Here is a 16,816-nt window from a genome sequence, read left to right on the forward strand (position 1 = left end):
CTGCTTACTTTTGTAGTAGGCCAATATTGAGTTAATATTATGAAAATTCCCAGGTTACGCTCATTTAGAAAGCTATCAGGTGTACGGAGAAGTCTTACAACTTTATCCGGTGCCACAACAACTTCAAAGGGGCGCCATGATATTTGGAATTCATCCAATACCGTACAAATAGCTTATTAGGGTAGCTAAAGAAAATTCATTAAAGAGCGTAAGTTTTTTCGAATGAAGTCAGTCTTTTACTCTACTAAGGATATACAGTACTACACCCCCCAGCCTTGTTTCGGGGGCTACCGCTGCTACACTCTTGCTTTTCTTATCACTTGTATGCACACCAGCCCTGACGAAATATTTCCTGCCCTTTCCTCCCAGGTTTCTGCGTAAGTGCTTTCAGCAGAATGATGACAGTCTTGGCTTCTTGCACCAAGTATGCTTGGCCCAACATTTCGCATTGTGTTTAGGCTGAGCACTTAGTAATGCTCTTGGTGTCGATAAAACTCTTAAGGTCCCTGAAGGTTTAACATTACCTAATTGGAAGTGTTTAAAAGCTAGTCAGTCCTTTTTCAAGAAAAATAACAACAGCATGATTAACTGCCTGGGAATACCCAAAAAAATTTCAGCAAAATGCGATACAATATTAGGAAGTTTCCACCCTTGTTTTAAAACATTAGTGGGAGAAACAAATAGTGTGCAGTTTTGGTATTTTCTGGAATATAAGACTCATGTTTCTTGCGGAAAAAAACGGTTTCCCTAGTAATCGGCCTTTTAATATTTTAAATGCAACCAAACAAGTGTTGAAATATTTTTTTTGGGAAAAAGAAGTCTACTGTTATATTTTAAGAATTAGGATAATAAGGAGACTAGTAAAGGGACAATTTAATGTCTCTGACAGCCCCAGCATTTACTCTAGGTAGAAGCTGCAGCTAAAAAGCTGCAGCTCCTCTTCTCTTTTGCGGGCCTTGAAGCAGCCAACCAGTGACAGGAAAACTCTCGCACTGAAATGAATATTAATATAAACCCGTCATAACCATCAGAGATTCAACAGAAACAGATGGATTTTCATTCTTTGACTTTTGTTATAGTCCTGTAATGCATTCACATATGTGGTTGTACTGCTCTGGCTATTGTGAAATCAAGACAAGGTTTGTTTACTATAGCAGAATCCAAATTGTTCTTAAAAAATTCAAAGCTAGCTTAAACCATGTGCACAAATCCAATTTGTCTAATACAAAATAATTTGATTTCTGGCATGTAATAAGTTAAGCAAATATTCTTTATAGGTTAGGTAAATTTCCTTGATTGGCACCCATTAGCGGAACATTCTTTAGTTTACGTTTGTACACAAGAAACAGATGGCTGATATTTTCTATGCACTGTACACATGTATATAACATATGCATTTTATCAACCATCAGCTTCTCTGTGTTGTATAAATGTAACTGACACCATCAAATTTTGTAAGTTTAGCTGTAATAAATTAGTACACCGAGTTCCAACTGTTGGAATGTACCAACTAATTAACGCATGTCCCAGTAAAACACACGGGGCCATATTTATGGAATTCTGGGGGATAGTTCTAGATGTTAAAAATCGCCGTGGATACTAATGGGATAACCATGTTGTTTTCTGTACACTTAACTCTTTGCCTAAGAATTGCTCTTTGACCACATAATGCCAGTATTAAGACAGCATAATTGGATTAAAAAACAGATTCATAAATCTATGCCATAGGGCTATACCGTAACCCATATGCAAATAACCAAAGAGATTAATGGAATGCTAGTAAAATATATTTGGTTATCGCTAGAAAATATTAAATGTACCAACAGATGTAACAGACTTGTTATGAGTAAAAAGTATTTTCATTGCAAATAACTATGTAGACCGTTGTAAACATAGTGACAACAGTATAGAATCTTTGACTGTAGCCTTATAACTATTATGTGAAGCGTATGTTTAAGACAGAGTAACCAACACGTAACTCTCCACCTGCTGTGGAAGTCTCATATGATCCACTCAATACTCAAAGCCTACCGCCAAGGATGCCACAACTCTATGGTCCACAGCTAGGGTGCAAAGACGACCCCAAAGGATCTTAACCCATCTTTGGAACTAGAACGAATTAGCTTTTTGGTACTGTGCTGCTACTGAAGGAATATGTTTCGCATCTCATGAGTTTTATCTTACTGGGTAAAAAAACATATCAAAGGCTGCAGTGTTGTACTAAATACTGGGCTAAATACCTGAATTTGGTAATTTGGGGTTGGTGACGATCGATTTATTTTTCACTTGACTATGATTCATTGTTAAATAATCATCACCTATTGTAATTTAGTAAATTAACCAATTCTTCTAAAATGTTATTTTAGCCCAAAGAACGCGGTTCAACAAGAGTTCACGCGCTGAATAACGTCAACAGAGTCCTGCAAATTTTACATCAAAACAATGTAAGTTTTAGGTTTGCACTGTATCTGTGTACTGGGGTCCACACATAGAGGCTTTAAACGACACTAATATGAAATATAAGCATGTGTGTGTATGCGCACGTGTATATGTATATATATTACAATTGAATAAATACACACCTGAATTCCTTATCTTTCAACCCACATAATATTGTGACACTTCCTGTGTAACTGTACTATTTACCGAAGGTGCCTCAAGACCTCCGCACCCCGTGTGTACCAGAATGGCAATCCTTAACCCTTCATACTACTTCCCAATACTGCTGCAATGGCAGACCTGGCCCTCGCAGTGTACTGTCGCTGGCTACATACGCACACTGCTGCATATAAAAATGTATAGTCCAGCCATGCAGATCCTACTGAAGCAAAATGCTTGCAAGGACTGTTACAAATTATTGAGAAAAACCGAACCGATGTGTTTTACAAGGTTTAGGACTGTGTAATTATTTTAATATGGTTATACTTTGACATTTCTTTTGGTGTCTACGCTATATAACCAAGTAAAGGTCACAATGTTTGAGTAAAGAGAAGACAAAGTGCTCATGTATAAAAAAAAAAAATATGAAGGGGTTAATAAAATAAATTCTTCCAAATTCCTTACTCAGTTAAATAAATAGCAACGAGTATAGTTATTCATCCTCTCGATTTGAAAAGGGCCCTCCTCGCCTCTTGTTTCTGTAAGTCAAATTGTTATGTTATATACTACTTATTATTACCTGTCTAACCATTGTACAGTGCTACGGAATATGATGGCACTATATTAAACAATAAATAATAATAATAATTCATCGTAAAGAATGAATAAGTATAACGTGATTGAAAAGGCACATTAATGGGACAGTTGGTTGTTTTCTGCCTTTGATAGCTATGTATCTACAGTATTTGTCTATAGATATCTCGGTAAAGCCCCCTAGCCAGATGTATAACTACACGGATCTGACCATTTGTACCAGATGTTTTTTAACATTAGTTTTACATATTTCTAGTACACACCCATTATAGGATATGACTTGTTGAAGGCTATTTGCAGTGTTTTCAACTGTGGAACTGTTACATTTTCATTTACTGTTAAAATTTCAAGACGGGTTGCAGTTATTTTTATTTTTTATTTTATGTGAATATGCACTAACTTATGCATTTTGTTAGGTGGAACTGGTGAACATAGGAGGAACAGATATTGTTGATGGAAACCACAAGCTGACTCTTGGTTTAATATGGAGCATCATCCTACACTGGCAGGTAAGGGTATGGCTGTTTCTCTGGCTGAGTTGGATGAGTCCCCCCAACCTCTTCGTGGTCTGCAGAGCTGCTTGGCTATTCCGCTTTTGGCTTAATGGCATGTTAGCCTGTTCTCAGCCTAACATGATGGATGCTGAACCCTGCCGGAAAGCATTGCATACTCCGTGTCTGTGCACAAATGCTCATAGGTACTGCTTACCAGAAAGCAAGCAAATATGTCACCAGGCAAAACAAGCAGTGCACTTGGATGTATGTATGGCAAATGAACAGTATTTGAATAGTTACATCATTAACAATAACAACAATTAAATATTTTAACATTTTTACAACAGCTGCAACATTTATTTTTAGTTTTCAACGCATGATATCAACCGTCTTTAATGTTTTATTGATCTGTTTAAAATGATTTGGGTCACTTGTTAAATTTACAGTAAGGGCAGTATGGAATTATCCCTATTTCTAACTAATATGAGTTGATGGAGTATATTGATTGTTGGAACAATGTGGGTGGTATTTTGCAGCTAGGAAATAATTTGGTTTACTATTTTTTAGACATACTTGTCATTTAATGTCATATGTAAGTTTCTTCTGGAGAATGAAGAAAATGTCTAATGTCATTCAAAATTTTATTTGACAGGTTAAAGATGTCATGAAGGCCATCATGTCTGAACTGCAGCAGACGAACAGTGAAAAGATCTTATTGAGCTGGGTGCGTCAGTCAACAAGGCCCTATAGTCAAGTCAATGTTCTCAACTTCACAACAAGCTGGGCAGATGGATTGGCATTCAATGCGCTTCTTCACCGACACAAGTAGGTGACAAATATCTTGGATGAGCCATTGTTATGTCTTATTGTCATTGAACATTATTGACCTTTTTGTGTTAATGAAATTCAGGAAACCGGAAAGATATGTGATATGGAGTGTTCACAGACGTTAATGTGTCTGGAATACCCTCTTTACAGATTAAAATAAGCTTTATATGTATTAAAAACCCATTTTACATGTATACCATGAGAGCAGCCATGCCAACTTCTGACACATGTTATCCCTACCCTGATAAGTTGCTGATTGCTGTTGATTGGTTCAGGCCACTTTTGTAAGGGTGGGGAGAGTCAGGCAATTCAAGACAAGAAACTGATCAGATAATGCCCGTTGCACCACCGTTAGGCACAGATCAAAATATATCAAATCAATTACACTAATAGGCAAAACTATAGCTTGTCCTAATATATTAATTTAGTCGAATGCTGAAAACTTGGCCACCAACATCCTCTTTTAAATAACATCCGTCCCATTCATTGAGTTATTTTCCCATATGGTACTGAAAAGTTATAAAAGTGATAAGTACCGCTAGAGGCCGTCTTTTTAAGTAGTTTGTTGAAACAGGCTTTATTCAAGAGGAAATGTAAACACAAGAACCTTATCTTTGACATAGTGTTTACCTTGTAAGACAATGCAGGACAATATTCTATGGAGTTACATATCTCTCTGTATAGCCCCGTCTGGCGAAGTTTTTAGTGCCATTATCACCATAGCGACCAATGAAATATTCCTGCTGATTGGATCTTTCCATTGGTTGCTTTGTCATTAAGAGTACTTACCTAGATTTGCACCAGAAGTAATATATTATATAGATATATTATAAATATTATATATATTATTTTATATAATTTGGTTATATTGACCAAAATAAAGGACTGCGATTTTTGCTGTTACAGTACATTCTCATAATTGTCCTATAACCTTACATATTCTGAGGCTTCCAGGCAATAGGCATTTAGGTTAATAAACAGCCACTGAGTATATAAAAGGCAATGTTCCTCCTGTCAGTGGGTAAACATAGAAGGAGAAGCAGATATGTTATTACCTCTCTAATGGTATTCTCTAGAGAATAGTACTTTATAAAAAACAATTATGATTACATAGCGACTACTGGGACCAAATTGATATAGCTTTTAAAATTGGGTAATTATTTTGGTCAGTTTTATTCTTTATTACAAAGAAGCTCTAATTGTTCATATTGTCGTGGAGCAACTCTAATTCTACTTGTAAATCACAAATGGTATAATTCCGATCATAAAACAAAACATGTCGTGCTTAATACCTTGATGAAACTCACAGTGTCAATTTTGTTTTACGTGGTTTGCTTATCTTTTTATCAGACCAGACCTGTTCAGCTGGGAGAAACTAACTAAACTATCTCCACTCGAGAGACTTGATCACGCTTTTAATGTCGCAAAGAAAGACTTGGGGATCGAAAGGCTGCTTGACCCAGAAGGTAAAGTCATATTATCCACAATTGCAGCACTATGGCCAAATGCCCATTATTAATTCCCTGGTGTTGGCTATGAGCCTTGTAGTAATGCTACTAGTTGAAGCTCTGCCATACGTCGAAAGCGTTAGGCACCTAGCCTGTGCCCTGCTGGGCAGAGAATGTGTTGACGGGATGGGTTAGCTTTATCAAGACTATGACGGAAGAAGGGAAAAGAACTTAAGAACAGTAAGCTGACAGGCATGTTGTAAAGTAAAAAGTCTTTACATAGTTGATTTCATAAACCTACCAACATAATAAAACTGAACGAATGATCATGGTCATTATTATTCACGAACATTTTCCTTTGCATGTGTGTAAGTTCATATTCTAATAATCAATTAGGCCCATCTTAAAGCAGGAATCATGGACCGTTTGTGCATGTGTGTGGTATATATATATATATATATATATATATATATATATATATATATATATGTATATATATATATGTATATATATATATATATATATATATATGTGTATATATATATATATATATATATATGTGTGTATATATATAAGGGGTAGTAGAAGTATTATTAAACACTCATCTACAGACACCAGACAAGCCAGAAGGCTTGTTTTTCCCTCAGAAATCTCATGGAGTTTTGTCTAAAGGCTGTCTTGTACAGCGGGCAATTACTTTCAAGGGATCCATGTATAAAGTGGATATAGAGGCAAAGGTGATAATTGTGGTTGTGAAAGCACCATGAGATTTCTGAGGGTAAAAAAAAAAAGGCTTCTGGCTTGTCTGGTGTCTGTAGATGAGTGTTTAATAATACTTCTACTACCCCTTAAATTTAAGTGGAAGGGTTTCCATCACCTTTTACCCACCATAACTTATGTAATGGTATATATATATATATATGTGTTTATAAATATATATATATATATATATATATATATATATGTGTGTGTGTGTATATATATATATATATTTTGTATTCTGGGTGCTGATCTGCATTACATAACCGAGAATTTTTAATTATTTGATTAGTTTAACAAGTACCTTCTACGGAGTTGACATCGCAGTGAGCAAAGCATCAAGAAAATATTTCTTTGTTCTCTTGATGTCTCTACTTACCTCTTGGCTTGTGTCACAAATTACTGTTTCTAACTAGATGTCTGCACAATTCCTTAAACCCAGTCTCTAAAAAATTAAAATTATCTTTCCCCCCTCCGGTGCTACAATTCCTTTGACCACCTCCCTCACCATCAGTGGTGCAACCATCATTCCTACTGCACACACTCATACCCCTTGGTATTATGATTAAGCCTCATATTCACCCCTCATATCCAGTCTATTTGCAAAAGCTGCTACCAACATCTTAAAACCATTGCCCATTTTCACCTTTACCTAAAAAATAACTAAAACTCTTGTTCATGCAATCATCATCTCCCATCATCTACTGTAACTTGGTCTTAGCTGTCTTCCCTCATCCTCATTTTACCCTCATACAGGTCATCGCGAATGCTGCTGGGCCTTCTACTTTAATAATTTATTCCATAGTTTATCAGTTTAATGTTAACACACTGTTCTGTTATCACAAGATCCACTTTGTCCTGTTTTTAAATGTTGATATTTCGTAACCTCCGCTTTCACGCCTGCTTTGAATTTGTCATGTTTTGATGATCCATATCTCTGCCAGTTTATAGACGTCATGTTGATTTCTTTTTCTTTAAAGAAGTTTAAAGGCTGCTTTGCACCCCAGTGCGTCGGTTTATAAATTACATCGATCTCAGACGTCTGTCAAACACATCACTTTCCATTGCAAATGTATTGCTTTGCTTTCGCTGATAAAGGAGAGCTGAGGTTAAAATGAAGGTGAAATGAGACCCTTATCATATGTAAAAATGTTCTTCTGATGACTTTTCTTCTTTCCAGATGTTGCTGTGCAGCTGCCCGACAAAAAATCCATACTTATGTACTTGACGTCTCTGTTTGAAGTTCTTCCTCATGAGGTCACATTGGATGATATACATGAGGTTGAAACCCTTCCTAGACGATACAAGGGAGTGTGCGAGGAGACAGTTTTCAGTAAGCAGCAGGTATGTTTCATTGTCATGGATGTTTACATGGATCACACCGCGCTTTAGGCCCGTTTAGGCCACGCCAAAAACCAGTTTACATTAATCAACGTGGCTAGCATGGCAGGGCCTTCATTTGTGTGAAGTGGCACCACGATGTAAATTTCACCCATGGATATCGAGTTCCCTTTAAACCTTCTCTTCTGGAGTGAAATTAAATCCGAATACTAGTAATCTGGTGAAAGCCTTGTGCTTGTAAGAGAAGTAGAAATAAAAAACATTCAGAGCTGGCTCACAATCTATATTTAGCCTCAAATTTAGCTGGACTGGGTGTTTCCACTCAAAGTATGTATTTGATGTGGAATCATGAAGGAGGAATTCAGTTTCTTGTTTTAAAGAGACGGCTCCTTGGCTACTACCCCCGTGGATAAATAGGATCATTGTAAAAATCCCATTTTGCTCGTACACTTCCTTTGAGTCATCTCTTTCTCTCTTGAAATATTTGAAATGTTTTTCCCATGCTCATTGCTTTAGCTGTATTTTCAGCTCATTTTATTCCATGTAGTCTCATTATCCCCCTACCCACAGACTGGAATATCAACTCATTTTATGCATTTCTGTGTAATATGTAGGATATTATATTTGTCAACCCTGGATTATATATATATATATATATATATATATATATATATATATGTGTTAAATAGAAATAATTGTTGAAGTAACGGCCATAAATTAGTCCCCTGCACCATTTCGATGCCATTGCATAATGGTCTAGTGGGTGGGCAGAGGTATTTTTGGCTCATTTGCTTTGCTGGGGGGATAACATCACCAGGTTAAGAAGTTATAACCCAGAGCCTTGTCTACATATGTAAGCTTGCAAGGGCCAAGCTCTCTTTTCTATCTATGTATGAAAGTGTATCTTGCGGGCTCAAAGTGGCCACTGCACGGCAGGGTGGTACACCAAAGTTCTTCCCATCTACCTTTAGCATATTGCTATGTGCCTATTATTTATTGGTATCTGGCCTGAAAGTCCCGGGGACGATTTTAAAGTACCAGACAGGTGCTGATGTATGAATACGGAAAAGTGTATATGCAGTAGAAGTTAAATTATAATTGGAAACGGCATGTCAAACTGTTAGTGTTACTTTTACATGCAGCTCTAGAGACTGTTAACATTTTCACTTGGCTGTGGAATGCATTTGTGTATATCACACTCTGCAAAGATTACTTTATGTGTCGTATAACTTTGAAATATATATAAACTTGGAAGAAACAGTAACCCTTATAGGTCCTAAATTATGTGATTTACTGAGAAACATTGCCTTAATTTTATTATGAACTGTTCAATCCCTCTTAAGCTGGATAAAGAGTCCAGAGAATACATCCAGATTTAGGATAGCCCCAAAAATGCAGAGAGTGGGTTGTTTACAATGGAAGCATATTATAAACAACGTGAAGGCAATGTTACTGACATTTGTCTGTTAATTGGGAAAAATTAATACAAATAAGAAAGAATGTTCAGATTTAAGATGTCTACAGTGCTGACTATAACAGGCGACAGAAAGAATCTAAATGTTTGTTTTGATTTAAAAAATATCCAAAATGTCTAAATTAAAGATTTGGAAAAATATTTCAGTACAATGGTCTATGTTTTTGTGTACCTGTCAGAGAAATATTCAGTATTGTAATTTAGTAACAAATACTTTTACTCTAGGCTTCTGATGAACAATTTGGAGATTCAGGCCCAGAGACCCCCAGCACACTAACAGAAGTAGACATGGATTTGGACAGCTACCAAGTGGCCCTTGAAGATGTACTTACTTGGCTTCTCATGGCTGAAGATACATTTCAGGATCAAGATGATGTATCAGACGATGTGGAGGTTGTTAAGCAACAGTTTAGTACCCATGAGGTGAGTGAGGTTTTTTTTTTTATTAATTGGGTGAATTACTGCTTTTGTTTTCATATGTTGGAAACAATTAGCCATTAGCCATTAGCTGGTCAAGTGCGATGTTGTTCTGGCACCACCAAGGCACATAATAAATGAATGCTTGACAGTTGCTCTAAATATGTTCACAAATATGAAGTTTACATATTTTTTAGTGATAAAACTACTATGAAAATCTGGTGTTATTGTTTGGTATTACTGACATAAGTTCAAGATGACCTTGTAATTACTATATCATCATCATCTGCATGCTTGCATCATCCTTATCATTGAGCTCCAACCTCTTCTAGTTTAATGGCTATAATGTGGTGAGAATACCTGGAAACTCTTAGGGTTTGACCCAGAGTCTCTGGGTTTTTGCCTGAATCTCAGGGTCTTGGTGTAAGGGCCATTTCAGTAACAGATTTGGTGAACCCCTACGGTTAAAGGCTTAATATTTCAAGAGTCTCAGGGTAAGCTCATACAGAAAGTTCCCAGGAATGGTGGTGGAGCACCGTCTTTTTTTTTCTCTGATCCGTGTTTTACTTTTTAGTAATTCCTAACCCATAAATCTGGAAGAGCTAATATAACAAGGTTCCTCCTGAAAGGTTGAGCTAGACAAAAACATACCTAACTGATTCTTTTCATGGAGGTTGTATATTTAGTTTTATTGATTTTTTTTTGATTTTTTTTATTTCTATCCTTTTCCTAGGTGAATGTTAGAGGATAATAAATAATATATCTTTTGTACATTAGTCTAGGGATGGTATTGCATAACCTTTCTCAATGAAAACCTAGGTACGCTAGAGAACATGGACCATGGAAAGGTTATATTCACTAGAATGCTATGTTCACTAGATATAATGGACATGTGACCAATAAAAAGCTGTATGCACCAGAGATAACAGAAATATGAATCACATAAAAGTCGCAAACACTTGAGATTATGGGAAAGTTAACCAATAAATAGCTTCCTTTCCCCAAACGACAATGGAAATGGTACACATGAGAAATAATAAGCATGTGAACCATGGGAAAACTCCATGACCTAAGATTATGGAAAAATGAACCAAATAAGTGGCTTGTTTTCAGATTAAGAAACAAAGAAAAACCCTAACAATAACCCTTTACATAAAAATATTGATACACGGGAGTTCCTGATTTCAATATCCCTGTTTTGAGTCACGATAGTCTGAAAGGAGAATCACTACCTTGCTAAAACAAAATCAGAAATCATTACATATGTAAAATATATACGGTCTTATGTTTTGCAATCACCATCTTGTGAAATTTACAAGCAGAGATATGATGATATGATGATAGCTGCAAATTGTAAAGACAAAATGGGGGAAAAAACACCTGCCTTGTGTTGCCTTGTTTTGTCAAACCTGCTAATTTATATTAGAAGTGTAGTGATATTTTGGTGGTGTTTTGGTAAAGAAAACCCTAAAAGGCAAAGTTATATGTTCACTAACAAAACAGCATAGACAGTAAGTAAGTCTCTTCCGAAGATATCTAGATATACAGACATATGTAATGTCGGGCTCAGCCTCAGCACACACACCAAGGTACTCCCCATACGTAATTATAGAGGCATTGTTTTCCAGGTTGGGGATTGTAACATGGGTGTTGGGGGGTCCTTTTAACATGAAGGGCACTAGTGGGATTAGCATTATGGGCTATGGCAGGGTGGTGGCCAGGGTTCTAAATTGATACCAGGTCTGAAAAATTCCAGATGGCAGCCATGTCTGATGTCCAGTGTTAACTTCTGAAACCTGTACTTCTTTTCTTTTTCTGCTCGTCCAATGTCTTGGTTTGGGTCTCTCCGTTGAACACAATAGGGGTTATGTATAAGATTCATTTGCAAGATTTGACAAGCGGAACTATTACCATAGCAACCAAACCCATATTGCTGCTGATCTGTCTTTTTCATTTGGTGATATAAACATTTTTTTAAACTTTAAACTCAAATTATGGACATATCTACCATTTATAATAGTATACCTTTCATTATACTGTATATATAACCACTATTTACAATATAATTCTAATAACTATTCATTGTCAGAGGACTTGACAGAGGATATATATATTTGTACTAAACCTTTACCAACTATAATAGTGACAGGGCTTACGGATGAAGTACCGTATTTGTTAACTGAATAACGTTTGTAGCTGAATGCAGGGTCAATAAATCAATCGTGTTATGTATGCCATAAATCCTGTTCAGCAGTTTATATTGGCAGTGACCTGTTCTACTATTGTTATCTAACAAGAAAAACCATTGCAATGTGTAAAACATTGATTAATCCCCTCGCTCAGGCTTTTATGATGGAGCTCACGGCACATCAGAGCAGTGTGGGCAATGTCCTGCAAGCCGGGAGTCAGCTGATTGCGCAAGGAGACCTTTCTGTGGAAGAGGAGAATGAGATTCAAGAGCAGATGGCATTGCTGAACTCGCGTTGGGAAGCGCTGCGGATTGAGAGCATGGACAGGCAGTCCAGGTGAGTTGACTCTTTTTTTTTTTACAACAAAGAACACCATCCAGCAGATTACATTTGGCAGACAGATTCAATGTCCATTCCTGTCTGAAATTTGACCATTTACTGAAAGGGAAGGCACCCAAAGCACATAAAAGGACCACAGAAAGTCAGGTTTCACAGTCTCCCTGGTTTCACCTGTTACTGGGGGCTATACGTGGAATTGCAAAAAAAAACCACACATAAAAACCGAACCTGTGTATTATCAATCAGATCAGCTGACTCATTTATATTCTGCTGTCATTTAATGATGTCTGGATATCTTAATTGGAACTTACCTTAGTAACATATCCCACTTGGAATCTTTGCTTGACAACAGGTGATGATTCCAAACAACTTCTCAAAAGTAATAGTTTCAATAGAGACAACTATTAGAACCATCATAAATAAGTCACTAAAACAGAATCTTTGTGATGGGCTGTTAAAGGATTGGATGAGTCTCATGGAATGGAAGAGTTCATTCCATTTTTTATCCCCATTCATTTGTTCCAAATTGTTGCTTTGGCTAAAACTGATACCATGACAAACGAAATAGTGGGGTTAATGGAAGTAAGGCTAGAAGAGGTGCAACAAGGTAAAATAACTTTAAAACATCTAAAACTATTACACTTTTTGGAAAGATATAACCTTTGTAACATCTTATGAGATGGAAACCTTGCAGGTGAAATAAAGTGCCAAAATACACAAGCATGACACTGAAATAGAAGCCAGTTTCATCTTCTATGGCACCTGTTGTGTTTAGAAGAATGCAGTATGTCTTATCCCTCTACACTAACATCATCTTCAATACTATACAATTACTTGTGACTTATTCTACTGTACTGACTTGCTGGAGATGCTTTTTCTGGCGGCTCAGGATATCCACGGCCATAATTTCTGTAATATAAGGCTCACTGTTTTTGTGAAAGCGAATGCAATAAAACTGCATGAGTCTTATATTCCGAATACAATCATATAGCTGGAGATCCCCCCCTCACTTAATTTTTCTTTTTAAAGTTTGGTGCACATTACAATTATGTTATGTTATTAATTAAAAAAAATGGACATATAATGGAGCTTTGGAAAATAGACATTTATGCACAGGACTGTATTTTTGAGACACACACAATACCTTAATATCTTAATGTATGCAATCTTAATTTATTGGTATATTAATTTCCACAAACCCAGTATCATACTGTATGGGACCAGAATCCCTGCTGGCATCATACAAATTCTTGTTTTACCTTGACTGACCTATATATTTAATTTTTTTCTGCAAGACTACATGAAGTGCTGATGGATTTGCAAAAGAAACAACTAGACCAGTTGTCAGACTGGTTGACTGTCACTGAAAAGCGGATTCAGAAGATGGATAGGATGTCATTTGGTGAAGACTTTGAGGAGCTCAAGAAACAGATTGAAGAGCACAAAGTAACGTTATGTTCTGTGGCTCCTTTTAACCACTATATAGGACATTAGATTTTTCTCCCCTCTAAAACAATGTTTTTAGGTTCATATACTGTAACTGCTTTTCACCACACTCTATTTTATCATTTACAAATGTTCGTACAGTATGCTATACTTTTTATAGAAATATTATCTGTGTACACTATGTCTAAGGATCTGTATTTTTGTGACCTATGCACAGACCGTGCCCTGTCAATAAGATGGTCAAATCTATTGTAGATGGGCCTATCTCTAAGATTTTAAGAACATGCATGGTTGGGTATGCCTGGAGGACAACATATTTGCCAAACCTGCTGAGATGACTATTATGAACCCCATAAAAGTTAAATCATATACAATTTCCCTAAAAAATATATATTTTAAAATTGAATCCAATGGTTCCAAAACATCGATAAACCTGGAAGCATTTTTGCGGTTCATACTCTAGGGTGTGTTGTGATCTCCAGACTATTCAAATTAAATGTATGTATTCTTAAAGTACAATATATGTATACTGAATCATTTGTTTAATAATGACAGTAGACTTTGAGCTGTCTCAGAAGTTGGTTGTAACTGTGGTCTTCCTTTTTGAAGGTATTGCAGAGTGATCTGGAGGCAGAGCAGGTGAAGGTCAATTCTCTGACCCACATGGTGGTCATAGTGGATGAGTTCAGTGAAGAAGGAGCTACAGTTGCTCTTGAAACTCAGTTGCAGGTAAACAGCTGCGATACACACAATACATTAATGCTCTCATTCCCTCTATATTTTGTCCCAAACATTAAGCCACTTCTTACTCGATTTCACTGTATACCACCATGTACATTTCAGTCATTTACATGGACATGCCATCAGCTAAGCTCCTCTAGCATTTTAAGAAAATACACTTTTAATAAACCGTGATTTAATTCTTTCCGCAGAAGAATAACCACACATAAAAATAGTTAAGTAACTGTGTCGGTTTCTGTGACAACAACTTCTGTTTATCTCTCTGTGTCGCATTGCCTGAATTGTTATAAATGAGACAAAATTTTACACGATTAATCAATTGATTCTGGAAAAGGTTCCGCCAATTAACAATACTTGGAATCATGTTACTGATGATGCAGTAAGTCATAAACCTAATTGAGCAAAGTAAGTGGAACACCATCTATATATACCCCCCAGCCAATCTTTTTAATTAAGGGTTTTCTTGAAGTATATAACCTGTAATAATATCCACTATAATATCCTTCCCTGAATCTTTAAAATTGTCCTCATTTTCATCAGTACCAGATCAGCTCACACTGCTCCTTATTTACAGAGGCTCGGAGAGCGTTGGGCAGCTATTTGCCGCTGGACAGAGGACCGCTGGAGCAAACTTCAAGAGGTTCTAATCCTGTGGCAACGACTGCTAGAAGAACAGGTATATGAAAAAATCCTATTTAAGCACATAAGTTGTTACTGTTCAGGATCAAATCCCTATACATGACTCTTACAACACAATTGCCCAAATGTTTCTGAGTCAAGGGGTATCGTAAATCATGTCTTATTTGTGGTTATAAGGTGCTAACGTGGGGAAGGTAGACCACAAAACCTCACCATAAGCATGAATGGACCTTTTACTTGCTGTTTTTGCACCTGCGTAAGGCTAGGTTTCCACTTGTTTTTTTTTTTGCTAAAAACGCCCATAAAAACGCCAGTTCAGCCACACGGCGTTTTTTTTGTGAAAAAACGCTGCGGCCAGATGTTAGCTGTTCTTCAAAAGGAAATCGCACAATGCCATATCCACTTGGCGTTTGTACTGTTTGGTGTTTTTTCAGTCCTCTTTGGCGTTTTTCAGCTTTTTTGGGGGGGCTCTGTGGCAGTTTTTCAAAATCGCAGCATGTTGACACTCTGGCGTTTTTTGCAAGGAAATCTTGGGGTTTTTCTCCAATAGAAGTCTATGGGAGAGATAAAAAGCCATGAAAAAGCCATGTGGGTTTTGCCTTGGCGTTTTTATGGCGTTTTTTTTCCACAGTTACAATGCAGAGGATGGACCCAGTATCTGTGTGTCCTACGAGAAATAGGCTGGAAACAAACAGTTTCACACAAAACAAAGTTCATATTGAATTTTACACCATTTGGAACAAACATGCCATTACAAATAAACATACCCAATTTGCACCATCATTTGGGGCCAATCTTCCTAGAGGAGCAGACATTCGGAACAAAGCATGCCTTACAAACCACAGAAAAGAGACAAAAGGGTCCGCCGGGGCGTTTAAGTAGAACTCTACCAAGAAAATGACATCAGGAGGGGGCAGATACTTGTCATTTATCCTAATCCTTTTTAGCTGGGTGACAATTCTAACGTGTAAATGGTGGAAAAACTGCCTAAGGTCAAAAAAGCAATTTCCACAGAAAGGCTAAAACGCCAGAAAAAACTCCAGAAAAAACGCCAAAACGCAGGAGAATGCAGTGGCAGTTTTCTTGGCGTTTTTCCTGGCGTTTTTCATCAAGAAAAAAACGCAGGACAAAAACCCAAGTGGAAACCTAGCCTAACCGGGATATCTCCTTCTGTGTTTTGCAGTCTCATGGTACTTATGGTACATATGGTAAATGGCAAATATGTTTTCAAATGACCTCACACTCCAAATTAAAAAGTGGCTGTCAATGTTTTTTGGGCCCAAAGCTAAAAAAGAGCTTTGTAGGGGTCATGTATTAATTTAGAAGCCTGCAAGTATATTTTAGCCCTTTGTATTAACGTGAGGAATAAAACATAGCCAACATACACATCTTGAAACAGATCTTTATTTCTTTCAACACCAGACCCCTTTGCTGTCACTAAGTGAATGTGTACATTTCATTTGCCTGCTCTGTATTACTTGAGTGCTGGCTTCTGGTTGCCCAGCCTGC

At 36.9% G+C, this 16,816-nt stretch overlaps 1 protein-coding gene across 1 annotated transcript in view; it reads left to right on the forward strand.

Moving 5' to 3' along the window:
• Positions 1-4,338: 4,338 nt before the first annotated feature.
• Positions 4,339-16,816, forward strand: part of LOC149289944 (utrophin-like) — a 233,397-nt gene continuing 220,919 nt past the window's right edge. The window contains 8 exon segments of the mRNA XM_089490156.1: positions 4,339-4,511; positions 5,865-5,980; positions 7,902-8,047; positions 9,762-9,959; positions 12,297-12,478; positions 13,777-13,927; positions 14,537-14,656; positions 15,243-15,344. Of these exon segments, the coding sequence (XP_089346282.1) occupies positions 4,351-4,511; positions 5,865-5,980; positions 7,902-8,047; positions 9,762-9,959; positions 12,297-12,478; positions 13,777-13,927; positions 14,537-14,656; positions 15,243-15,344 (1,176 nt within the window). The 5' untranslated portion in view covers positions 4,339-4,350.

Source organism: Sceloporus occidentalis, unplaced genomic scaffold (assembly GCF_023333645.1).
Source record: "Sceloporus occidentalis isolate IW3139 unplaced genomic scaffold, rSceOcc1.0.p SCAF_42, whole genome shotgun sequence".
Lineage (NCBI taxonomy): Eukaryota > Metazoa > Chordata > Lepidosauria > Squamata > Phrynosomatidae > Sceloporus > Sceloporus occidentalis.